At 30.9% G+C, this 25,979-nt stretch overlaps 2 protein-coding genes across 2 annotated transcripts in view; one reads left to right on the top strand and one right to left on the bottom strand.

Moving 5' to 3' along the window:
* Positions 1–17,451, bottom strand: part of LOC130447253 (uncharacterized) — a 39,303-nt gene extending 21,852 nt beyond the window's left edge. Inside the window, exons 1-6 of the mRNA XM_056783964.1 lie at positions 17,160–17,451; positions 15,935–16,310; positions 11,738–12,111; positions 7,284–7,583; positions 5,916–6,092; positions 3,900–3,992 (exon numbers count right to left, since the gene is read on the bottom strand). Of these exons, the coding sequence (XP_056639942.1) occupies positions 3,900–3,992; positions 5,916–6,092; positions 7,284–7,583; positions 11,738–12,111; positions 15,935–16,280 (1,290 nt within the window). The 5' untranslated portion in view covers positions 16,281–16,310; positions 17,160–17,451. The remainder of the gene's footprint in view (positions 1–3,899; positions 3,993–5,915; positions 6,093–7,283; positions 7,584–11,737; positions 12,112–15,934; positions 16,311–17,159) is intronic.
* Positions 17,452–18,084: 633 nt separating this feature from the next.
* LOC130447250 (myelin regulatory factor-like protein) overlaps positions 18,085–25,979 on the top strand; it is a 107,115-nt gene continuing 99,220 nt past the window's right edge. The window contains exon 1 of the mRNA XM_056783960.1: positions 18,085–18,357. Within this exon, the coding sequence (XP_056639938.1) occupies positions 18,315–18,357 (43 nt within the window). The 5' untranslated portion in view covers positions 18,085–18,314. The remainder of the gene's footprint in view (positions 18,358–25,979) is intronic.

Below are 25,979 nucleotides of genomic sequence, written 5' to 3'. Positions count from 1 at the left end.
GAGTATTAAACTGTTTTAAACAAATGATCATTTATCTGGATGTTAACTGCACTAGACTTGAATGTCTTTGATCTACGTAAATACTAGAGCTCAAATGCAATGTTTTAAGCTTATTCAGAAAATCGGTTTCCCGAGCTAGGGGTTTGAATGGTTTTTTCGAAAATTTCTTTTCATTTTCGATGTTATTATGTAAATGAATTACATTCATCTTTTCTACGCTAATAATGAAAGTAATACGAATTCTTTCGATTATTCCTCAAATATTCACTTATAGAATGATTTTCGAATGCCTGCATTGAATATAATCAGGTACAAAATATAAAAATATAGATACTGAAACATAGTGTTCATATCTATAATCATACTGCTGTAAGTGTAGAGTGTAGACTAGAGTAAAAATGTAAATAAATTTTATTCTGAACGCTCTTTATTCAGTATTAGAGTAGAGATGATATAACATATAATTCAGATTGATTCTCAGTGTCAAGCTGCCATCGCACGTTGAGTTTATTCTTGATTAATTGTGTTCGAAGTTGTCCTCGAATTTTGATAAACGGGTTTGAATCGCCCTAGAACGATGAAAATCGACATTCAATGTGTTTACTGGGTTTTGAGAAAGGTTATAACATGAATAAAATAAGTGCAGCATTGCAACTTAAATTAAAGAAATTATTAGACAAGTATGATCCAAGTAATGATTGTTTATCGCGAGTAGTGTGCAAAATGAATGTGTGTTGAGGTGGTAACATGGAAAACCAGGCTATTCTTTATATGTATTGAAAAAGAAGGAGAGAAATGCTTTGTTGTAAAAAATTTTTACAATTTGTGAAATTTCATGTTAATTTTTTAGACAAAATTTTCATAAACGACAAAATATTTTTTCATTGAATTCAAAAATAGATCAGGTTGCTGGCAATACATGACAGTCTTCAGTTAAAAAGCGGTGTCGTAAATACTTCAATTTTATTAAGCGAAGATTCAAATATGCATGATGCAAAGCATTTCCCGTAATCAATTTTAAAAAGCTGTGAATTAATCTTGTACTTTGAAAGGTAAAGAACAAGTTACTTCGTCTTTATTAAAACATGTAATAGTTGATAAACCATCAATTTCTGTGGAAGAGAATGATTCAATCATATTACTTTTTCAGATGACAGGTAAACCAGTGAAAATATATTTAAATAAAAGTTCCAAAGACAACAAATTTCTCAATCAAAATTTACTTGGTATTGAAGATTTGCAAAAAATAAAAACATCTTTTAATCTCAGTCTGATAACTACTTGTGCAATAGCTAAAGCTGTTCGAGTAGCTCCTAAAAATAGAAAAAATCTTCAGCTTAATTTGAAAAGAGAACTTATGCAGCAAAATCATGACGTCGATAAATTTTTCGCAGTTGAAAAAGTAGATTTCTCAAGTATACATTTGAACAATAGTGAAAAGAAATCTGAAGAAACATTAGTTTACTGCCATAACCTTGAAGATTTCATAGCTACTGTTGAAACTAAGCGACAAATGCCAAATACTCATTTGAAGTTTGGTATTATGGGGGAGGTTGATTTAAAAAGTATGTGTGTCCATCCAGTCTTCAGAGATAAACATTTATTTATTTATTTATAACTAGTAAAAAATAACAAGCATTTACAACACTTTATAATTCCCACAGAAGTATACAATACCTGTATGTAGGAACTGGTACTTTACTTACTAAAAATAAAATAATAACACATTTAATACATGGTTTTTAATAAGAAATGTGTCATCCCAACCCCAGTATAATAAAATTGATAATAAAATTAGTATACAATAATTAATATTAACAAAATATAGTACTTATTTGGTTTAAACATTTTTTACAATCCAAAGTTTCAATTTACTTTTTAAGTATTTATTATTGTAATTTCCCTTTATCTTCTTAATTTATTAAATAATTTTATTGCCAAAATATCACTAACAGTTTTAAACATTTTTGGTAGTAGAACACTTTTATTTCTAGTTTTACTTGTTGATGACTCATATTTATTATTTAGTTCTTTATAGGAATATACAACAGCTTCCATGTAAAATAATTGCTCGATATTTAATGGATAAGCGCTATTAGTAAAATTGAACATATTTGTTAATAATTTTTAATAATTTGTTTTGAAGCGTCTGTGTATCAGATTTAAATTATTAGAATACACACCACCCCATGTAATAATTCCATAACCTATAATACTTTGAAAAAGTGCATAATAAATTACCATAAGAGTTTTATTTTCCATAATTTTAGATAATTTATAGAAGACAAAAGTGATATACTTAGTTTTATTGATTAAATATTCAATACGCTTATTCCAGTTTAAATTATAATCAATTATAATTCCAAGGTATTTATAGCATTCAACTCTAGTTAGTAGTTTTTATTTCTAAGTCGATAGGAACACTATCACAATAATTTCCAAAAGTAATATAGACCGTTTTATCAATATTTAACTATAATTTGTTAGCAGTAAACCAAACATCTATTTCATCCAATAATTTATTCATTTTATTTATAGTTTCTTCCCATGTCTTTCCTTCAGCTATCGCAGCTGTATAATTTGCATATGATACAATATAGTTAAGTTATTTTAGTAAGAAGATAAATGAAGAAATAAAATCACGACAGAAGTATAGTGAAGAAATAACATCAAAAAATTTTAAAGCTTCTGGTGTGAAGCAGTTATTCATTTTAGCTGTAGTACTGAGTACAAAAGAAAACTACACAAATGCTTAGATATTGTTATTGTCGATCAATAACTTTGGTGGAATGATTGCTACAGATCTAAAACAAATATTCTAGTTGACGTTATGACACACGCAAGTCTTTATAGAATAAATGGAGGAACAACAAAAAATTATCTAGACTGAATTGAATCAGGAGCAAACAAAAAAAAGTTCAGAATTTTATGCATTGTATTCATCCACCAATAATTGATGCTAATGAAGAAAGACTATGTTTCAAGAGTTTGAATCAGATGCTTTCAAGAGGGGAAGTGCTGGTAGTGTACAGCATGAGATCACTCATGGCTCTCCAGCTTTCAAGAGAAATTCATGCAAAGTGTTGCTAAATAAAATATACATCTTGAGAAGAGACTAATTGCATTGTTTGAAATACGTTGAAGTATTTCAAAGTTTAAAGTCGTTGATGCTTGTTTCAAAATGAAATTAGATGAAAACTACAAAGAATGTATCGAAAAATTCAAAAACAATTATTTAAAGTTGGAAATCTCTGTTACACCAAAAGTACACACTGTCTTATTTCACGTTTTCGATTTTTGTTACAAGAATGGACGTGGTTTAGGTTTTTATAATGAACAGGCGATGGAGTCGGTGTAAACATGACTTCAATATCTCATGGATGAAATATAAAGTTTCAAAGGCGAATCCCAAATAGGATAAACAATTTGTGAATATAATTCATATCATACGTAATTTAAGCTCATTAAAAAAATGACACTACATTGTATGTGTAAGAAGTATGTTGTATTCATGTTTTCTAAAAAACATGTCATATATAATTATTGATATTTAACTAATAATATTTAAAAAATGAATGTAATTCATTTCTATAATCATTAAATCAAAAATTCAAACCCCTATTATTCTCCAAGAGCTCGGGAAACCCCTTTTCTGAATAGGCCTAAAACGTTGCATCCATGCTCTAGTTTAAGTTTAGACGTTCTAGTAATTTTCATTTAAGACTGCTTAAGGAACACTGTGTGTACAGTAAAGTTAAATTTCATTTTATCATCAAATGAGATAACTAAACTCATTTTTCTACTATTGAATAATTAAATGAATAATCTGCTTATTTTACTTTAAACCAGTTGGTATACGCAACATAAAGCAAATTTATTAATAATTTTATTCAACTCACATGTGTACTCCACACCATTTCCCAAAAGTCTTGACATGTATGAGCCATTGGCCCCTGAGTAGCTATATAAAGAGTCTCTGTATAATCTGGTCCCTAAAATCAAACATAGTATAAAATATTAAATACTGTCTAACCCGCGATTCAATATCGTCTTCAGCAATCCAAGGTAAACTGATTACCTTCGAGCCTTCCATATGTCGCTGGTTCATATCCGGCTCGAAGGACCAGACAGAGTAGTTGTGGCTATTGTGTGAGTGGTAATAAACAGTATGCTCAATATAAATATAAATAAGGGTTCCAAAAATTCCAACTCGGATACTACAAAAATAATAGTTGTGTTCAATCACAGACACTAATTCAATTTTAAACAGATTTAGATTGTAAAGTTTATGGAGGGAAAAATTGGAAGAACAAGAAGAAGATTTTGGAGTTATAACAAGATATTAAATTGGATAACAAGATAATTACAAAAATATAAATACAATAAGAACAAATATTAGAAATGTAAGTGATTGAATTATGAGATGATGTGGAAAATCCTAATAATAAGCAAATATTACTTCCCTATCCTATTGGAGAGTATATATGTAGCATAAAACTTAAGAGAACTGCAAAACATAAAAATCTATGTACCGAGATTATGCACCTCGTTTAATAATAAAAATAAATACTTTACATGATTTAGAGGACAGGAAATTTTTCTAAAGAAATTAACTTGTAAAATATAATGTAAGCTAATGTTTATCAATAAGGCAAACTAGGTAGCACTATAATAATTAAGAATTAAAATTACTTTGTATCATAATAACTAGAAGTAAAACCCAGTTGCTAATAAATAACTAAATTGATGTCAATGGGGTGGCATAAGAAAATATTTACATAATCTTAGGTAAACTATAAGGTCCTCTCAATGACTATTAGTGATAACCGTCACAAGTTAAAATTGCAATAATAGTTTTATGGGCTTATTGGGTTTGTTCTAGACCTGAGTCGAGCTAATATCCATATCACACAAATTGTTTTTTAATAAGATTTCCTATACATAAAATATTGTTTAATTTTACAATTTATTGAAGGGCATGAAATGTCAAATTAAACTATTATATAAACAACTGAGAAATGATGGTAGAAATAAAGTCATGAAAGTTCACGAATTATTTAAGAACTAAAAAATGAGAAAAAACCCATAAAAAATAACAGACAACCTTACATAAGATTAATACAACATTTAATCCTAGTGTTGTGTAAGCAATCAGTCTCAGTAGAGAAGGATGGTATCTTCCCTACCCCCGCAAAGCGCTTGTACCCGAGAAAGCAAGAAACAAAGCAATGGAGCATAAATCCAAGGGTAGTGAAACAAGAACACTTTTTGATTTGAGTGCTTGGCTGTAGTTTTCTATTCTGAACAGTTCTGCTGTTAAAAAAATTAAAAAAAAAAGGGATCAGGTCCAGGTAGAGGCTTTACTCCCTCTTTTCACCAAATTATAATCTAGATGGTGGACAGTTTGGTGAGTTCTATGGTACTACTGTTACCATGTATTGTTAGGGTTCTAGGATACCACTAATCGTAGGCCATCGAGATTGCAACTGACATTTGGCAACGTTGCTACACTGCTACAGCATTCCTTAAAACTATCACTACGGGAAAGGGTAATGGATAAATTGTGTCCACTTATATTAACAGTTATCATAATGGACAATGACAGAGGGAAAGAAATAGTTTGTAAAAATGCAAATTAAAAAATAAATAATACCCTTAGAATATAAAAATGAAATATGTTAATATCAATCATCACATTTATTCTTTGACAACTAAACTATAGAGTGTCCCTATTTAAGCTTCTCTTACATCTAGCAATTTCGATCCAGAAATTCAAACTCAATATGGAACAGTAGCTTATAGCGAACCATAATTACCACTATTTGCAGTTATTGAAAAGACCAATACTCAATCGAAGATGGTTGTTTAGGAGCATTTCAAAGTGTATTACATTAGTTTTACAATATGCTACTTACTTTAATGTAATTGGCATGAATATATGATTGTGGTCCTGGTAAATGGACTCTACTGTGTTCATTTGGTAAAACTCCCTTATATCTATTACGGCTTTGGCTGCCAGAAACATAACATTTCTCTTGAAGATTTAATGGCACTTCCCAGAATTCTTGATGTAATTTTGGAACACGTGACACCTAAAATAAATTGAATCATAAAACAATTTCAAATAAAACCAAATAGGTTTAAAACTTTATATCCCAGTAGTTCGTAGCTAACATTCATAAGCTTAATCAAATGATAACTACCTTTGTCATTATAACTAATAGTGTTTTTTTAACAAGTAAATATTTTGTAAGTCTGATTACAACCTAACTATTCCCATCAATATTTGAATCCTATTTGGACCTAGCTTTCGTGCAGTAGCGATTGGTTCGGCTTCAGTTCAGTTAATTCATCTCATGGCTAATAGTACATTTAAACCTTGTATCTCCAGAATTTACAAGGAAATTGGGTGTAGCAGAGTAGAGTGTTATTGAATATTGATAAGGTAGAATCATGGTTTATTTAGAACAGTAACACCTTAGCTGTGTTATTTAAGCAAAATCAACACTGTGCAATGACTTCAACTAGATAGCAGCTGTCACTGTTATGTACTTCGCCTTATATTTTCTAGCAATTTCAGATAAATGATCTAAATTACACTCCGACACTATCACATGGAGATTATATGTCAAAGTTTATGTTTATACAATAGCTGGGTGGGATTGCAACCATTTTCTTATGTGGTGTTACTAGAGGCTAGAAGATTTTTCTCAAAATCATATTTGATCGGTAGGGATTTTGCTATCACACAGCTCTTGTATGTAATATGTATATATACTGTAGATCTGTATGTATAAAAAATAGTTGACTATTAGTAGACCATGCTATAAAATGTCTTATTTTATGTAAACAACAAAATTTCTTATTTTATGTGAAAATCAGTTTGAAACACTTCTTTATTTGCCTGGTATGGAATTATAATAAAAACACCTTAATTTGATGTCTTCATAGAATCCATTTATTGAGGTCCTGGAAGTTGGAAATTAGTAGTTTCGATTTTATCAATAATTAGATTGGTTGATTTCCGGTTTGGCTTTTTGTACTGGATTTAGAAATCAGAATCAGAAGTTCTTTCGATTATTAAAAAACATATCTTTATTCTGAATTATCAGCCAATCGAGATAACCTAACATAAGTTAGAGTAAATCTAACCTACTCAAAGCTAAAGTGAACCTAAAATGAATCCATTCCTCGATCTGGTCTTCAAAATAACATAAACAAAAATATATCAATGCTATAAATATAATTTCAAAATAATAATTATTTTATTTTGATTTACATACCTCACATGCTCTTTGTAACTCGCTTATAGTAAGCAAATTTCCAGCAGTTTGTAAGTACTGAACGTTTTCTAAATGTACTTTGAAATCTTCTGATAGCAACTGTGTGGTTTCTATATCAGGTTGTCTCGGATAATAAGCTTTTCTGTAACCTTTACAATGTTTTGATGTACCTGTACATTCTTTAAATGCTCCGGTTTGACAAAAGCCGCATGGAGGAATATACAAGTTTTCATTTGATAAAGATTTTCTTCTAGATTTTGTACAACAATTACATTTTTTCGGAAGCTGACACTTGGTAGCCTAAAAATATCTAAATATGTTAATAACTGTATATTTTCTATCTATTAAATCGAAAATTGCAAATACAGTAGAACTCCAATTATCTGAATTAATGGGGACCGGGACCCATTCGGATAATCAAATATTCGGATAATCGGAGTTTTTTTTAAAAAAATTGCCATTGGAGAGAAAAAAAGCTACGTTTTGATATTGCACTATTTTTTTATTGAATTAAATGAAAGAAACATGATATTTTCACATGTTTTAAATATAAATAAAATGTACTTATGTACAAGTTTAGAAATAAAAATCATTGTTTTTCAAACATCTCCGTCAATGTAAGCTGTTTTGCGTTCTTCATCCGTTTTAGGGCAGCCAGGTCACGCATTCGCTTGACGGTGAGCAGTTGCAAGTGGTCACACTCGGGCTGACGCTCCATCCACTTCAAAGCAGTCTCGAGGCCGGCAAATGCTTCACTAGCTGATGGTCCAGCGTCTACTTCAACATCAGCAGAAAGTTCTTCTTCCACTTCCACTTCAACATTTCTCACACTTTCAACAATTTCATCGTCATTGAGAATTTGAAAACCAGGGTCAGACGTGTCACAAGCCATCCACTCTCCTACATCTTCATCACTTACTTCTGTACAACCAGGAATTTTTACAATCATTTTTCTTATTTCCTCTAGTGGCAACGCATCTGCATCATCTTCATCCTCTCCATTTTCTTGTTTCTCATTTTCTTCAGATTCTTTTTTTTGTTCTTCTCAGACGGTAGGCCTTTCAGTTTATTCCACGCACGTCTTAGTGTCACTTAGACTTTTTTTGGACAAATTTTTTTCTGAAAGTGATTCGGATAATCGGCGATTCGGATAGTCGGAGTTCGGATAATTGGAGTTCTACTGTAATAAAATTTGACTCGCTTGAGGCCGCTTGACATGATGCAAGACTACGTGCAATGCAATATTTCTTAATCAAAAGCATGCGCAGATGAAGTTCAGCTGATTGTTTCATGGAAGAACTCGCACTTGCAACATTATCAATTTAATGACATGTTTATTGCGTGTAAGTTGTAATTCTAGGAGGAAATGAGCTTTTGACTTCTTAGTTATCTTTTGTTTTATTTTCCTTAAGTTTCCTCATCCATTCTCAAATATAATTTTGTATGTTTTTCGTCTAATTCTACAGCTAAGCTCATGTTTCCCTTTGTTCTATCTAGCCAGAACTTGGCTCCCTATTGCCTAGGTACTCTTTTCTGTCCATCAAACTCCAAAAACAAGGGAGCAGCATAATCACTTTTTCATATTTACTCTACCTACTTTTGTTATTTTCATTGTTAAGCCGCCCACAAAATATAAAATAAAATTTGAGGTTAGGCAATTGTTTACTTTTTCTTATGGAATTTTAATCGACAAGAGACTTGCGTAATATCAAGCAACGTACAATATTCGTCTATGCATGCTTAAGTGGCCTTTACAAAATACACTGCTTGACATAAAGTGATTGAACCTGACTTCATTGTAACCTACTGAATAAAAAGAGGTTTTATCCATATTTAATAGTGATACTATGATGACTTCCAGTTCAGTTGAAGCCTGGCGAATCCACCAAGTTTCAATTTCAAATCACATTCCTTTCAGTTACACTGAAATTACATTTTTTTTCTAAATTTCTGTCATTAGAAGATTCAATGTTTAAAATATAAAGTGAGTGATGGATGACAAAAAATTATAAGCTTCCAATAACCAAGAAGGGAAAACAATAAACAAAAGGGCAAAATCTTTGAAATTGAACCAATACTTAGAGACATGGAGACCTGTCCGAAAGATGAAATTGAAATAATTCTAGAAAAACCACCTGTAGATTGTCATAGAAACGCATTTTATGATCAGGATGGTCAACGATGGGTTTCAAAAGGGAGAATTTTAAACTTTAAAATAATTGGAAAGACGACACATTGCACTCAATCAATAAATATATGTTATCTTGTAATGATGCTTCAAAATAGGAATGGGGTTAGGAGTAGGGCTGGCTAATTATCAAAAAATATAATCGATTATATAAAATAATCGATCAATCGAAAATAATCCATCAATCGAAAATATCTATCTATCTATAAATATCTATAAATCGGAAATAATCGATTAATCGAAAATAAATAATTTTCGATTATTCTAAAATCGGAAATAAAGCTTCAAAAGAACAATTGTGGTTTGATTCCTTCAAAAAAATAAGAAAAAGAGCAAGTATACCACTAGGAACATACAGAAGACATCATGGTTTGATTCCCAATAAAAACAAACCAAATAATGAGCCTACAGAAGATATTTGGAAGTAAGATTCTGATTTTGAATTATGTTGAAATAATTATTCAGAAAATAAATTTTTTAATCGTTAAATTGATTATTTTAACGATTGTACGAATAATAGCATGTATGCCATAGCCGAGAAACTTTTTAATGACTTCAAGATTATCTTGCCTCGGTCGCAAGCGGTCTCGGCGATAACTGTTCTTTCGGTATTTCGGTAAAAAGGTATTTCGCGGCCTAAGCATACAAATAACTATTTCAGTCTTTTACTTTGTAATAAAGCCACTTAAAAACTCTCTTTTAAATTCAATTAAACTGTACCAAAACCATTATGCATTATTGAGAATGAAAATAGGCAAGAAACATGGTATTTTATAAAACCAAATTCTCACAGGATGTTGTCCACAAGCTCCACCTTACACAACAATCTCTTTTGTATAGTATTAATTAAAAGTGACTATTTCCTTCGAAAAATTTAAGCCAACCAAAAAGCTGTAATATTTTATGTTTACCTAGCAACGATCAAATTTCAGCGATAATACTGCACTAGTGCAAATTATCGATAATTTGCACTAGTGCCAAATTTTCGTCTAGGATTAATAAACATCATTTGGTTTTAATTTTATATTTTAAGAAAAGGAACAATTATTGAAAATGCAATTAGAATATACAACTTTACTGGAGGCCGACGATGGTGCTTCTATGCTGCTTCCACCACTTCTTATTGTTACTTCGCTACTGTCATTTCGCATTTTTTGTACAATTTCCTCGTGGTGTTCACTATTTACTTGGAGGTAACTCTTTATCGAGGCCTGATTTGAGTGTCCGGTAACCTTCATAATTTGATTTTCTGAAACCCCAACCTTGGCAAGCTGAGTAACTGCCTCAGCACGGTTCGAGTGATTTGTCACATAACGTAAACTCATTTTGAAATATTTTTTCACGAACAAAACTGTTGTCAATAAGTTACCGTAGATACCAATTCAATGCCAATATGATGATCGTCAACTACGGTATAATTTAAAGAATAACAAATTTTAAACACAGAATTAAGTTTATTTTAAATTAAATTTTTCTCAGGAAATAGTCTGCCAAAATGCCCTCTCGTGCATGTCAAATTGTCTCATAATTTCCTCGAGTGCGCTTGTTTCAAAATAAACTCTTTAGTCTTAGATTTAGGCTTGCATTTTTCCGATTAATCGATTATTTTCGATTAACCGATTATTTCCGAATATTCGATTTTTTTGATTAATCGATATTTTTATATTTTCCGATTAATTGATATTTGTCGATTATTTGATTATTTTCGATCAATCGATTACCGATTATTTTTAAAAATATATATCGATTAATCGATCACCCGATTAATCGATTATTTTTCGATTAATCGATTATTTTGCCCACCCCTAGTTAGGAGTACATGAGGTGAATACCAATTACTCTAAATCAATAAGAATTCCACATCGAATCTTTTAAGAAGAAGCCTTAACTTCTCGAAAGTATGCACTATATAGTTACACAAAACAAAAACGATTAAAGACAAATTCAAGATAATTTGTGAACTTTCTTTACGATTCCTAACCTACTAATAATTTTCATTAAACTGATTTAAACAACTCATTTGTCATTAACACACTGTTCACTCTACCTCTATACCAACACTTACTATAACACTCGACCGTTTCGATAACCAAGTTGTCATCTTCAGAGACTGAGGTAGTTTGCGATAAGATAGTGGTAGTGTAAATGGAGTGTTCAATACGAATATAACCAACTGTTCCAGAAATTTCAACTCATTTGTCGTTGGTCTGTCTGTTGCATAAAGTAATTAAAACAAAAATTGATAATGAATTGAGATATTACTTACCTCACAACTACTCATAATACTTGGAACAGATTCATAAATAGTACAATTTCCACACGCTTCTTGTGACTTTCTCCTATCATTGGCAATACATTTGGCTTGAGCCTCGCACTTCTTCAAACAACTGCAGATTTGGTCTGAATCAAATGTTGATAAAGTCAGGTTAGATACACTTTTAGCTGTATTCAATCGATTAAAAGCAGCTGGCTTTACGTCAGGAATGCTAGAGTTGGAACCCAAATCGATAGTAAGGCTCGCGTTTGAGCCTCGTCGTTCCAACAGACCTTTTGCTTTTAATTTTACTGGTGCTGATGTAGGTCCGTCAGAAAAATCTTGTAGAGTCATTACTTCGGGCAATGTTTTGAGGGTTTGAGATCCTAAAAAGGATTAAACTGAAAACAACCTAGAGATACGTGGATTTACTTGTTCTCAGAATATTTTATATACTTATAAATAATAAATGATGTAAAAATACAGTGTCACTCATTAATATTGGAAATTCAAAGTTATTTATAAATTTGGAAAAACTGTTTTTAAATATTAAATAATAAAATCTATTTTTTTGACATTTTAAATGGTTTAAATTTTCAGAAGTAGAATACTTGTTTGTAGTCAAAAAAGAAAATTATTAGAGACTAGCTGACCCGGCAGATTTCGTACTGCCTCAATCGATAAATAGAAGACCTAAGCTTTTGTATAAAATGAATTTAAAACGGTATGAATGAAGTTTTATTATTTTCGATTAATTACACATGATGTTGCTTACTTACAGAACAGAGTTTTCCTGAAACACCAGCTATTTATAAGGTTTTAATTTGATATTGAAAAACACACACAGTTATGATACAGTCTGTTAATGAATTTAGAGCTTTCTGATAAATTATATTTTTTGTTTTGTAAATAAACAAAGATGACGGTTTTCCGACACGTATAATTGTCCATACGCGAAACAGGGAAACTCCAAGTTTGATAAAAGAACTGAATTATATTTAATGTTACACACAGTGGACGAAATAATGACACCTTATACATGCATTATACATACGTGCATGGTGCTTTTTTTGGTGGAGTAGGAGCGTACTTACGGGAATCTTGCTACCATTGGGTAGACACACTCATGGAGTTTTAGTCACTTCAACAGAAAGCGTCATGTATTCTGCGTAGGAGCAATTTACTAAAACTGTCGTCCGTACATTGTTACTAGGCGATTAAACTGTTCTGAATATGGACTATTCCTCTATGAGAGGAGGAACTCTGCTCAACAGAACAGTGCAGTACCTGGCCTACGCTAATGACATTGATCGAGCTTTGACCGTGATACTGGAGGAATGTGGTGGAATAGACCAAGGCTATTTGAGGGCCGTAGTACCAGTGGTAATAGTAGTAGATTATGGACTATGGCAAATTAATGAAGCTCCAAGTGCTATGTATTTAAAATATGGTAAAGTGTTTTGAAGTGACTTATTCAAAGTTTAAACCACAAACAAAAGATCATTATAAAACATCTAGGAGCGAAGACAATAATGAGAGTGTTATGCAGTCTGTACGATAAAATCCACGATTGACTACTCGCAAGAGTTTGTCTGTCTTACAGTTAACGCAAGCTTCAACTTTGATTTTCAACTGCATCCATACAAGCTGAAATTAACACAATAATTGAATGAATTTACTTCAGAGAAAGCTTCGTATTTGCTAAGAAAATGCTTAATTGATTTTCAGATTTTGACAATATCATTTTTTCTTATGAGGAGTTAGTAAATTAACATAATTGTGGTTATTGGAATAGTAAGAATATCGAAATCAAGCACTAAAAACCATTGCATAGGGAGATAAAACGTCACTGTTAATAACAAATGCTTGTTCTGATATTGGAAGTTTGTTGGCTTCAGAACTAGAGTGCGAATAGTGAATTCAACGACTTGGTTTTTTCGAGACGGAGCTACCAGTCATTTGCTAAATGACTCCATGGTGATTTTGAAACATCTATTCTCAGGCAGACTGATTTCAAAAAGAGGTGATACCCATGGCCCCCTTGTAATCCAGATTTAACTCCTCTTGACTTTTTACTTTTAACCCAAAGTCTACAGTAATAATCAAAGAAACATCGATCAGCTCAAGAAGAATATATGTGTTGAAATGGTAGCAATTACATCAGCATTACAGAAGAATGTTGCCAATAATTTCTTTTCAAGGTTAGTTAAATTTATTTTTGGATCTATTTTTTAAATATGCACATTCTATTACACCCTCCTGTATTTCCATCAAAATCTTGGTTAACATGGAAATTATGTTACTGTTTGACAATTATAAATTTTAGTGATTCTAACTTCTCTAAATTCATGTTTTCAATTTAAATGAGTCACACTGTATATACTACCAAAGACAACTAAAGAAAGACATGAATTTTGCTTGCAACTTTGAAAGAGGGCTTTTTCATGAGTTAGGCAATGAGACACCTTTAATTGTTCATTGTACTACAGTCAAAATGAATACAATTAACAATATTTATACAGTATTGAAAAACATTTTAAGGGTGGTGGTCAGCCCACATTTTATCACTAATTAATTACAGCTGATCACATGTTTTTGAAGCATTGACTATTGTTCTCCATTTCTATCTGTCCTGCATCTGTTTGTTCCAGTTGTGTACTCCCAGATTTTGCATATCTTGCATATCTTTCTCGTTTGGTCTCCATTCTGTAATTTTCCTTATACCCTGCCGTTTTCCCATTCTTGTAATGTGTCCGTATCATTGTATTCTTTTTGCTTTAATTGTATTTACTATATCCTCATTTTCTAACATATTCTCAATTTCATAGTTCACAAGTCCTCTATACTCATTATTTCCATCTTTCACGGGTCCATGAATTTTCCTAATTATTCTCCTCTCATATATACTTAGTTGTTCTTTGTCAATATTGGTTAGTCTAATAGTTTCCAACCGCATAAGTAACTACTTGTTTTATCACAGTCTTGTAGACTATTTGTTTGGTTTCTCGGCTTATTCTCTTTCTCTACATTATAATTTTGTACTTATTATATGCTCTATATCCCGCATGAATTTTTTGTCTTGTCTCATTCTTTGTGTCATTTTTGTTGTTTATCATTGTTCCTAAGTACTTAAAGGTGTTGACTACTTTGAAGATGAGGTCATTTATCTTTACTGTTTCTTATTTGTGAATTTCTTTCTATCAATTTCTTTTGTCTTTTTCTAATTTATTTTCAATTCTCTTTTACCCGCCTCTCTTACATTTTTTTCTAATGTGCCTTCAAGCATTTATTTCAAAATATGGTATATTTTTCTATATTTACTTATCCTTTTAACTTCCATCGTATTTCTCGGAGTGCCAATATGTCTATTTTGTATTCCAACATTTCTTTTGTAATTTACTCATTGTATCCTTCCATTTGTTTCTCTTATTTTTACTTTTATTCATTATCCATTTCATTATTTTATCAACTTTCATTATATCTATGTTCTTTGCTTCAATTTCTAGTTTTTGGACTTCTTCTCTTTATTCTCCCATCCATTTTCTGAGTAAAGATTCCTTGCTGCACGTTTCTTGCCGTCATTTTCTCTCGACTTTTCCTCAATACTCCATAAATTCTGAATGCCTTGGAAAATTATAATAAACTCAACCGTTCCATTGGATTATTATTCCAAGTTAGTAGAGTATTGTAGAAATGTGTGACTTTAGCTGATAAATTTTAAAATTCAAGCGTCATAAGACTTGTTACTAAAAACGGAGTATTTTTTTCCATCCTAATTGCCTGGTTGGTCCCTTTATAGTCCCATTTGTCTGCCTCGCCCATAGAGGCTCTTCAATATTAGAGAATCCTATGGGTGAGACAAGCTCTGAAGCAAAGCTTTTCTACTAGATCAAATCCCAGGCTTTTCCTCCTTATCTTATTGAAGTTTATTATAATTTATTGAAATCTATCTTGGAAGATTGTGATTAAATTAATTAAAGATTTTACATTAACATTTCTATGTTCTACAACAAATTTCACAATTATACCATGTAAACATCTGATTGTTAACAAATAACATGGGTACAAAAAGAGGCAACTATAAACAAATATTCATACATACATACATACACCTGATTGAATATGTTGTTAAAAATATGTTTAAATATATAACAGAGTTATTGTATAAAAATACTCCTTATAATTAGTATTATTAAATAGACAACTTACCTGAAATACTATTGTTTGAAGCAAATTTCTTCAAATTGGAATTCAAAACTGGAGCTAGTGTTGACTTTTGAGGACTATCTTCAAAATCGCAAGATAATTTTGGTTTTATTTGTCTTTTGGGGGTGTTAGGCATAGAAAATACATCACGGGATATTTCTAAATTTGATGATTGTGGTGTCGGTTCAGAATCAAGACTAACAGCTTTTAATTTTTTTGACAGTGTTGGTGTTTTTGGAGACTGTACTATTAAAACTGGTTGATCAGATGTATTCAAATCGGATTGACTGAGGTCCAATGTTGGGAAATTTCTTTCCTTTTTTGATAAAGTTATGGGAACTTCCTCCATTTTATATCAGTTTTAAAATTTTAATGTAACCTAAAAATTGAAAAATAAAACATTTATTTATATCAGTTAGTCAATCTAAAGGATTTTTTATTTGTGTATTTGGAGTTAACTACAAAGAGATATAATCTAGAATGAATTCCTTTGAATGTTAATGGTTTAATCAATGAAAACAATATTATGTAAACATTGAAATAAGATACATAAAAATATTTTCATGTACTAATCATATAAATCCATGGATTTTCAAATTTGTTGTGAACAATTTTTAATTATTTTAAATTTTTCCAAATAACCTCTTACTGGTTGCATATTAGTTCACTTACACTTAAAATAACTATGTTTATATTACAATTATCAGTTTTATGACAATTTTCATAACGATTCAGTTTTTGTTACTCCCAGCTCTGGTTTCTCAATATTCCATTAAACTATTTTCACCAAAGTTAATTACTAGTACAGTCATCTTAGAAAATTTCCCTATGTGCATTATTTTTTTAAAACCTATTTGGGGTTATAATAAAATTCAATAAATGTAACTAGTTCAATTGATAGAATAGTATTTATAATAATTAAATCATTCACTAGCCCTATTTTTTATAGACTATCTCATTTGTTGAGTATAAATAATAATATACCTTTCAAGTAAACAATAAAGAAATATGCAATAAACAAAAGTTATTAATTAAGAATATTCAAACCACTAATATTTAATTAGAATGAAAACAATTCATTGGAATACCTACTAATAAAACAATAATTAAACTGAAACTTCTACATAACCTAAAATACCACTCCTACACATTAATAATGATGAAAATATGTAATCTGATAAAGTAATTACTTGTATACGCAGCCTAACAACTGAGTGAAAATACTTACATGAAAAATGCTGGGCTATTTTTGATTTGTATAATCTAAGAAATCAGAATATTTATTTGTTATTCCAATAAATGTATATCATAAACAGCAATGTTTCAATTTACATGATGCATGATTAGCTCGAAATATCAAGTCCAATTAGTTTAATTTATAATTTACCCTTCTACAACGACTTTTTCAAAAATTAGGCAAGAACTAGCGGCCATTCTATAATCACATTCTCGTAAATTGTAAACAGCTGGCACTAGGTCAATCGTCAGTCCTTCCTATAGTTTGTTCATTTTAAAGCTGCGTATCATGTGACCGAATATAAACCAATCAATGGAAAGTATTTTTGACAGTCGGCTTAGTTATGTTTAAAGGTAACCTTACCTTACTAATCAATAAATTTACTTTTAGTGAATGAAGTGTCAGAAAAATTACTGCACATGCGTCGTGATCTAAATGTAGTTGCAACAGCTATAGGATATTCAAAAGAACAATCACTAGTATATATTGAAATTTTATCAATGAATACCTACCTATTATGAAAATAAATAGATAAACATAATTTTATTTATATTATCAATTTTTATCTAGTATCTAGACGTATTATATCTACAATATTTATTATAGATAAGATCCTAATTTTATTATTAACAAATCTAAATATTAGATATAGATTAACCCAATATTATACTTTCCAATTATTTTTGGAATAGAACTTATTCAATGAAGTCTCATTACTACTATCCAAGCATGAAATAATATTGAGAAATAACCATTGTGTTAGTTACTTCAAACTGCTTTGATCTAATAGAACTTTTACAGTTAATTTATTCGAAAACAAAATAGTAAAGCTCAATATTTTTATTAGTTTTTTAAATATGACTCATTATTTTTATACTCAGTAGATGAAGTCATGTGACCAACTATAGAAAAGACCGATTGTAAAAAATTTATCGGCCTCCAAGTAAATTGCGTTGTATGAAAATGTCAAATGTAACTGGGGAATTTGAGTTCCGTGAAACAGATAAGTAGAACTGTCAAAAAACGTGTGAAAGAGCAGTATGAAAAGTTCAAAACTTTGTGAAAATTCAATACAAATGTGAAACAGGTGGTTGTTATTTTGAAAATTGTTGACAATGATTGTGTATTAGTGCTAAAGTTCAAATAATGGATTCGTTCGCAGCAGATTTAGCGATACAGGCCATTTTAGGTAAGTAGCGTAAAAATAATAAGTGCCAATATTTTGAAATTGTTGATTTTGTATATACATGGCTCAAACTTTAGTATTTTGGATTTTGCGTTATACATTAAATATAGGATGTCTATCAGTATTTTGATTTAAATTATATAGTTAATAACTATTCCATTGATAGGGGGAGGACTGATCTGTTATATTTTTGACATAAAAATCTAGGTCTATTATATTGATTAAAAATCGCATTGAATCATAATGCACAACTCCCCATCGAATACAATCAAAGAATCAAATATTTGGAAACAATAAGTAATTCCATATTTCATACAATCAACAGGTGGTACAGTTAAATTCTAGATAGACTTAATTATTTCATATACTTAAGTTTCTGATTGAATTGAACTATTTAAAGGCAAATTGATCATTTACCTTTTTATATAAGGTTATTAATCTGTTGAAAAACAACTGTATATCATGATTACTATACATTGTATATGTATAATAAATAATGCATTCATTATCTCTTTATTGTGGTATGTATAAAATAAAATATTGGAAACACAATTGATAAATTTAGTAGCAACTCATAATGACTATGTTTATTTTATTTGTATTATATTAAGGAAGATGATGAAATCTTTGCTTTTAAGCCTTTTATTTGTTTATTTAAATTGAGATTATTTTAATAAGATATTTATTTAAACAGTGTACCTCACCCATAGCAACTTTTCAAATTGAGTATATTCTATGTTCTGGTAAATAAAAATTATGAAATAATTTTGCATTTTATTAAGTTTTTTATATGAAGTATATTAAGAAATAAATTATAATGTTGGACTTTCCCTGATTCAGACATTTTAAAAAAAATTCATTTCAATTTGAATGGCTATATTTATTTGTAGTGTATTTGGTTCTAACAAATTTTGTAATTTCTATTTATTATTATTTCAATCTACGAGTTTAATGTTCCTTACTTTCAGTTAATTAGTTTGGGAATTATTCTATATTATCTATAAAAAGAAAAGTACCTAAAATATTTTCCAAAATAATGCACCAAAACTTAATGAAGAATGTATATTATGCTAAACTTTATTAAGATGTGATATAAAATATTATTTATTTTCCATAACTATATATTTTAACCTTTTCCAAATAACCCCATTTATATACTATATACTTATGCTAGCACTTTGTGTTTTTCAAGCAAGCATGATCATATGAGTTGTTTTTGTTAAAAAAACTATGAACATGAACTGTGAGCTGGTCAAAATTGTCATACCCCAAATGTTCTTCATATTGCTTCACAATCAGCAGCAAAACTCATGATGCATGCAGTGAAAGGTAAATTTTTCACATTTTTTGTTTAACTGTCATATAACAGTTTTGAACAATGCTTATGTATCAGTTTTTTTCATAACCTTCATATCCAAAATACCCAAACAATGTATCTTTATTAGTGTTTCTAGGATTATCCATAATAATTTTCTTTAGTGTCTCGAGGTTTGAGATGCTAGAGCAATTTTATATTCCACATAAAATTTGATAGAGATACTTTGAACAGTTTGTTCAAAAGCAAAATTGTCAATTGCCTCCAATAATATAATATAGTGTAATTGTTAGCCATTTGAATATTCTAATCAATGGATAAGTCATGACATATCTTACATTTTTTAAGAAAATAGATTGTGAAGGCTAAAAGTGTAGAGTTTGGGGGTATCAAAAAATATGTATCGCTTCAAGAAATATGAGAAACAAAATTTTTACTTAGAATTTTTTTTAAATGGTGTGTAATTAATTAGTTTCATACATTTACTTCCTCAATATCATGAAATAACTTTTTGAGATTGTGGAAACCCCAGTTTTTATTTTAATTGATTATCATAAGTTTTCCTTGAAGTATTAATATATTACATTTTATAAATATTTGTATGTTCACTTAATTTTTAGGCTGTTTCATAACTGTTGCTTATTGAGATATGTCATATAAATGAATTCAACAGTTTGTTTAAAAATTTTGAACATATTGAAATTCTTATTTTACTCAAAATTGCATTTTTTTTCTATTTGACTATATTAATTAATCAAAAAAGAACTAGTCAATTATTTTATATTTTATGTAGAAGGGAAATTTTTTCTGACGTCTTGTTGTTTTGATCGAAATACAAACATGAATTTTTGGAAATTATACTTTGATTAACCAAGTGTGTCCTAACATTTTTTATGCCATACCCCACCCAAGCCCTTCTAAAATGAAATTGAGTTGTTTAATTAAGAAACTTAAATGATAGATTATAGGCAGAAATCACTTGGATATTGTTAACAAAACTGGGTAAGTCAATTCTCAAAACAAATAATGAAAAAACTTCATTCAGATTCGAAATAATTTTAATAAAGATTTTAATTGAAAGCAAAATATTTCTTTAATCCTTTAACTGCGTAAAAAATGATAACATTGATTAAAAAAAGACTAAATTAATAAGAAATCTACAACTAAATACACTCGTAACTGAGAAGAAAAGAAATTCTTCCCAGACTCAGTTGGTGTCGGTCAGCTGACCCGTGACGTTTGAAGTGAACTCGATAAAAGTAATTTTTCTCGTCATGTCTTCTAAAAATTATTTTTTCCCGCATCATTTTTTCAGAATTAGTCGATAATGTAATTATACAGGCACTAACAAGGCTACACGAGTCTATAATTCTTCACCAATGATAGTGTTTTGCTGAGAAAACTGGGAAAAAGTTATTTTTTTCGTGACGTCCGAAAAATTAAATTTTCCGCAGCATTTAATTAGCATTAGTCGAGTATTTGATTATACAGGCCACACCTATCATAATGTTCTTCTGAGAAAACTCAAAAATTCATTCTATCGTGACGTTAAACAATAGGAAATATTATTTTTCTATCATTGAAAAATGGAGCATTTCATTATGGAAGTATTCTACTTCAATTATCTATTGATTTTGCACATTTAACTTGCATTGATCTGCTAACTTTTTTCTAAAGTTAGCAGAAAAGCCAATTTCTCAAAAACTATTACAGAGGAAAATTTCGTAGATAGTACTTAATTAACATTTAATTAGCATTATTACTTTTTCTGTCTGCTCACGTTGCTCTGCTAACTTTAGTGATATGAAAAAAGTACCATTTCTGGAAATTACTAATTGAGATATTTTTCAAAGTGTTAGATAATTAGAATTTTTTTAAACTGATTTTTCACTGGATAAAGGACTTAACAATTATGATGGTTTAAAATTGTTATATCTTCTCTAATAAAGATTCATTTAGCCAGGCAATTTCTCAAAAACTATCACAGCGGAAAATTCCGTAATATTGCAATTAATTTTCTGCTTAATTATTCTGTTTGCTCATATTGCTCTGCTAACTCTAGTGACACACTTTTTTCGGTGATATTTTTTTGGAATTAGGAACCTCGAAATTAATGAAAATAATTTCATTTCTAGTGGAGCATTTACTTGCTTTAAGTTTTTATTTGAATGGAAAATAAACATACCCCTACACGACCTCTAAATATTAATATCAAGAACTTGTTAGATAGAAGATTTGATGCAAAATAGCATAGCAATACCATTAATTTGAACTGATTATGTATATTTTAGAAATCGCTTAATTCGGTCAAGTTCTCTCATATAAGATAATCAAAAATGGAAAAAATAAATTATTGAGACATATAATAAATTTGTTGCAAATCTATTCTTATTGAAAAAAAAATGATTTGTCAAAAAATTATTATCAAATCTATATATTAACAACAAATTTGTGTATATATGTTTTAAATAATATTCCCAAGTTCTATTGTCAAATTATTTATCTGTTTTTATGAACTATTCGGGTCTCTAATACTCAATTAAAGCTTACTTATTTATTTAAAAAGAATTAAATGAGTTCTTTACATATATCTAAAGATTGTGTTGATTTGACACTGTTTTGGCAGTTATACCATGGATGACAAATTACAGAAATCGATTAGAGTATTTTTAGGTGCTTCAATGGCTAAGGGTCATTACACTTAACAACTTCATATTTCTATTCTGCTACATGTACATATTAATTTACTTGTACCATTCAGCAACTATCAGTATACCAGAAGAACCTGGCCCAATAAAGAAAACACAAAAATTTTGGAAAAAAATATATTTATTTTTCAACATAATCTTCTTTTAGCTTCTTTTCCCAGCGGTGTTTAATAAGTTCGATACTCTTTTTATAATAAGAATCGCCAAGCTCCTCAAAATAGCCATTAACTGCCGACATCACCTCTGCATTGTTGGAAAATCTTTGACCACCAAGCCACTTTTTCAAGTCATTATTTTGATTGTTCTTTTGTATCGGGTGTGATGGACCCACATTTCATCCATTGTTATGAAACGACGCAAAAATTCGGTTTTATATCTGTGAAACATTGCCAAACGCTCGATAGAAACGCTGTTTTTGTTCCATTGTGAACAAACGCGGCGCCCATCTTGCGCACAGTTTTCTCATGTCCAAATTTTCAGTTAATATGCGATGTACTGCACATTTTGAAATGCCTACTATGTCTGCTAGCTAGCCCACTTTCAGTCAACAATCATCCAGTACCGCTTTGTGGATTTTCTTCAACATTTCTGGAGTCCTCGTTTAAACTGTGCTAGCCAAAATTTCACCCTTGATAACGAAGGAGCACTCACCTCTACTCACCCTGAGTAGAATCTCGTTCGGTTTCTATATTGGTTGGGCTAATGCTTTTCAAATGAAGATATTATATCACATAATGATGATTTTTTCCATGCTTACAAATTCACTGAAAACGTTGACTGTAGTTCATAGTTCATATTTGTGGGTGGCCGTTGAAGCCGTTAAGCATATAGGCCCGTCATGCCCCACTTAACGTTATCAAAGTCCGATGTCCTTTGAAAAGCCGATCAGGCGCTTTAGCTTGAACCCTTTGATGTCGTTAGACAGGTTGTGGGTTTTGCCTAGGCGTTTAAACCTCGCCCGTGTGAGTGCAGGGCACTTACAGATAACGTGGTCTGCAGTTTCGTCCTCCTCCATGCACCAGTGGCACTCCGGATCATCCATGATTCCCATGGTGTGAAGGTGACATCTTAGATGGCAATTTCCGGTCAATAGTCTGATTTCGCGGGAGCAGTTGTTTGGTGAGACGAACGGTGTCCATCTATATGGGCTTTCAGTTGTCTCATGCCAGGTGTCTCCATCCATCTCGGCTGAGCCCGCCTTGCGAGAAGGCTGTTGAGAGACGTGATGACAGCGCTTTTGGCCACACCAAAAATGTTTTCTGGGCCCATCGATGGGTTCACCCAGTCTTGCGAGTGAGTTGGCTTGGTCGTTGCTATTGTTGCCCAAGTGACCGGGTACCCAAACGAGCTGGATCTTGCAGCCATCGCTCACCAGATTTTGAAGGATTCTCTTACACTCCAGCACTAGCCTAAAGCTTACCTTTTCAGCCGTTATAGCTTTATCGTAGCTCTTCTGTCTGTACAGATCGAAATTACTGCCTTTATGTGGCGTCCATTGTGTAACGTTGACTATTAATGGCTGCCAAACAAATACATAACAACGTGGCGTCTTCAAACATGAAATATATGCTGCAAAGATTAAGTACTATCTAAAACAGCGGTATTTTTCAAGCGCGATATCTAGGTCAAGTCAGTTACTTCTGGGACCATCCTCGTATAGATTGATGTCCTTCAAATGTATTGTTTTTTGTAATTTTTCTACAGTTATTAGGTTTTTGTTTACATCACTGGAGATGTTCTTTTATCTTTCTTCTTGCAATTCTGGGCAGTCCACGGTAATAAGCTCATTGGTCAGAACCAATGCTGTGTTTACGAGACTCTTATCCAGGTAGGTGAGAGAATCCGGAGGAAGATTATATGTGTATATAGAAGATATTTCAGTAAAATTATATACCTACATTTGTATTGTTAATATGTGGTGTGGTGTTGGTATTTCCAAGAAGAGCTGTATTCATGCAAATTTTTGTGTGATATTGGTGTTTAGGAAAAACCGACATTTTTGTTTTGATTAGGAAAAATATAACTTGTTCCTATATGTAAATTGCGTTATTCCAAGAAGGTTAGGGGTTGTTTGAAACACAACAATTATTATTCTTAGAGTTTTACTTGTGATTATTTCCACAGTTTCTATATAATTTTTTGGAGGTGTGGGAAGCCGTGGAGCCATATTTTATTTTTTATCAAATATTACTTCTGTAGATGATATTTAGTAGGGGGTTCATGTCTACTCCCCATTTTTGATAAAACAGGGAATATATTTCGCTTTTTACTGATAGAGAGCCTTGTTTTGTTTTTGAAGCACTTAAGTTAATGCTATACTTTGCAGTTTGTTCATGATACTGGTCACATCCACATAACTTTAGAAGCAAATAGAGCGTGATTTTTATTAGGTCTAGAAACGAACATATGTCCATAAAGTAAAGAAATATCTGAAGTTTATGGTGATTGCTTAACAAAACGAACGTGTCAGAGTAGCTATAAAAATTCCGTTCTGGAGATTTTTCTCTCAAAGATGGGTAACGTTCTAGTAGACCTAGTGAAGTTGATGATAACCAAGTCAAAGTCATAATTGAAGAGGATCGTCATATACCGGTTCCAGAGGTTGCAAAGAAGCTACATGTAGCACACACAACACCAATGTCTTGGGCTAGTTAAAAAGCTTGATATTTGTGTACCTCACGAATTGAAAGAAAGAACACAAAAAAACATTTGCAATATGCACCTTAAACGAGATGAAACCGACCTTTTCTTGAAAAGGATCATCACTGGTGATGAAAAATCGGTCCTGTACAGTAACATAGTTCGAAAACAATTAATGAAACTGGATGAAGCAATCAAAGGTTTAGTGTTCCACCGTGATAATGTAAGGCCCCACTCAAATTTGGCAATTCGTGGAAAATTATTGGAGCTTGGCAGGGAAGTGATACCACTTTCCTCATACAGCCTTGATCTGGTACCATCTGATTACAATTCATTTCGAAATTTTCACAAATGAAGATGACCTTCCATCGCAACTGGTTCAGTTTTTTGCTGATAAGAACCATGAATTTTTTGAGCGCGGAATCATGAAGATGAATGAAAGATGAATTATAATAAAATAAAACCTAATTTACTTTGTTATGAATTATCTACATTTCATATTTCTGTTCCGTAAATATGTTTTCTTCTGCTTCATCACTTACTTAATTTTTATACCCTGTACTCTTACAGGTGTGGATTTTTTAGTATATGTTGGTACTTATCTCCAAGTCTCTCTCTATCTGTTTCTATCCTGCTTTATAATTTTTATTTCTTCCCTTTTTAAGTTTCTCTTACTTCTAGCCAAGTAAAGTTGAAGTTTTTCTTGAGTGCAGCTAAACGAGTCTCTTTATTGAGCTATCCACAAATAATCCAATAAGAATTTTTGCTTTTCTGTATTGACATAATTGTAAGGTTTGATACGTAAGTTTGCTTTCTCTTTGGCGTCTGGATTCTTTTGAATTGTAGAGAACTGTCTCCTGACCAAAAAAGTATGGCGTAGAAGCTCATATTCTTAAAGCAACAATTAAGAGGATTAGATGACGGTCAGATTGAGGTGATTACCGATTAATCTTAAAAATAAT

This window comes from Diorhabda sublineata, chromosome 8, assembly GCF_026230105.1.
Source record: "Diorhabda sublineata isolate icDioSubl1.1 chromosome 8, icDioSubl1.1, whole genome shotgun sequence".
Lineage (NCBI taxonomy): Eukaryota > Metazoa > Arthropoda > Insecta > Coleoptera > Chrysomelidae > Diorhabda > Diorhabda sublineata.
Note: the sequence above shows the minus strand (reverse complement) of the source record. Positions and strands in the feature narration are given on the sequence as shown.